Source organism: Myotis davidii, unplaced genomic scaffold, assembly GCF_000327345.1.
Source record: "Myotis davidii unplaced genomic scaffold, ASM32734v1 scaffold428, whole genome shotgun sequence".
Classification (NCBI taxonomy): domain Eukaryota; kingdom Metazoa; phylum Chordata; class Mammalia; order Chiroptera; family Vespertilionidae; genus Myotis; species Myotis davidii.
The window spans coordinates 1,090,260-1,091,863 of record NW_006299834.1 but is presented as its reverse complement, the minus strand read 5'-3'; the positions used below and the strand labels follow the sequence as shown (position 1 = coordinate 1,091,863).

The 1,604-nt window shown below is 59.6% G+C and overlaps 1 protein-coding gene across 1 annotated transcript in view; it reads right to left on the bottom strand.

Moving 5' to 3' along the window:
• The window catches only part of TTLL1 (tubulin tyrosine ligase like 1), an 11,898-nt gene extending 10,668 nt beyond the window's left edge, over nt 1-1,230 (bottom strand). The window contains exons 1-2 of the mRNA XM_006775940.2: nt 1,157-1,230; nt 375-491 (exon numbers count right to left, since the gene is read on the bottom strand). Coding sequence (XP_006776003.1) covers nt 375-490 — 116 coding nt within the window. The 5' untranslated portion in view covers nt 491; nt 1,157-1,230. The remainder of the gene's footprint in view (nt 1-374; nt 492-1,156) is intronic.
• Nucleotides 1,231-1,604: the final 374 nt, after the last annotated feature.

Here is a 1,604-nt window from a genome sequence, read left to right as displayed (position 1 = left end):
GCAGTAAGGCGCTGACCCCCTGAGTGCTGGGCAGTGAGGTGCTGACTCCCTGGGCGCTGGGCAGTGAGGCGCTACTCCCTGGGCGCTGGGCAGTGAGGTGCTGACTCCCTGGGCGCTGGGCAGTGAGGCGCTGACTGTGAGAAACTACCCAGAGGTGGAGGGCTCTGGTTTTTCACCCAAATCCCCCGGCGGGACCACACTCTGCCGCCTGGTAGAGGACTGCAGGCCCTGAAGCACTGCGGAAAGAAGCCTGAGGAGGCACGGGAAGGCACAGACAGCTGCACCGGGACCCGGTCCCTCCGGCTGCGATCTGGACCCGAGTCCGTAACTGACCAATGGGCTTCGGAGACCCTGCGGCCCTGCCTCATACTCACCAGTAAAAATTCCAGTCCTCGCTCTCCGTCACCTGGACCCATCCTCTCTTTTCAAAATTATTGATCAGCACTGACTTCTCGATGTCAGTGACCCACTTCACTTTTCCTGCCATCATCCTGCAAGAGAGCAACGGCTCAGGCTGGGAGGCGGGGGAACCCGAACATCCCCGGACCTTGGACGCCCCCAAGGTCAGTCCCCCCAGCTGTGGCCTCAGCCAGGGGCCTGCAGTGTCCGGGGACACCGGGCATGTCTGGAGGCATTTTGTTTGTCACAACTGGGGGTGGGAATGCTCTGGCATCTAGTGAGAGAGACCAGGGACGCTGCCCGACACCCCACAACCTACAGGACGGCCCCCCTCAGCCAACTACCCAGCTCAAATGTCAGCTGTTGCCAAAGCCGAGGAATCCGGTGGAGTAGGAAATAAAGGCAGCAATTAGCCATCAATAAATGCTCAACTGCAATTGCAACAGGGTCTCAGGTGAGAATCGCCCCCTCTCCCCGCCAGGCAGCACCCGCACCACAACCACCCTGCCGGCCGCACAACTCCTTCTCCTTCAAACCAACCTCCCTGGCGGCCTCGCTCCAGCCACTGCCGCCCACCAGGGGACAACGCAGAACGGAGGGCAGCAACGGAAAACCACCAAGGCACCTGTTGTGCTTCCCGGGCAGGAAAGGGGCCCTCCGAGAAGGGGGGGATTTCTTCCCGGGCCCCGGCTCTGGCCCCTGCTCCCTCGATCGTGACAAACGGTCACTCGAGGAGAACGCCTGAAGCTGGACTTACCATCGGAACTATGGGGCCAACACGGACGCCCAATTTCTCGCCACTTCACTGACTCTCCCTGGGGGTTCTGGCCTAAAATACAATGAACACACAGGTGAGGTTACACAGCACAAGACCCAGGGCACCCTGACTGCTGTGAACGTAGAGAACTGGCTAAGCCGAGGGCCCAGTGGAAAGCCTTGTGTTAACAAGTGCACCAGAGGGCCACCTCCTTCTCTCCTACCGCCCGGTTGTTTAATCCTGTTTAATCCGGCGCCAACTCAGAGCCCAGCTCAGGGACCTGCAGCAGGGGCATCGCTAGTTAGAAATGCAAATTCTTGATGCCCCGCCACCCCATGATGCACTGGGTCAGACTTCTGGGAATGGGACCCAGCATGTGTCTGAAGCTCTCAGGAGATTCCTACGAATGCTGAGTCCCTTTTTTGAAATGAACAGGTCTAGCCCTAGC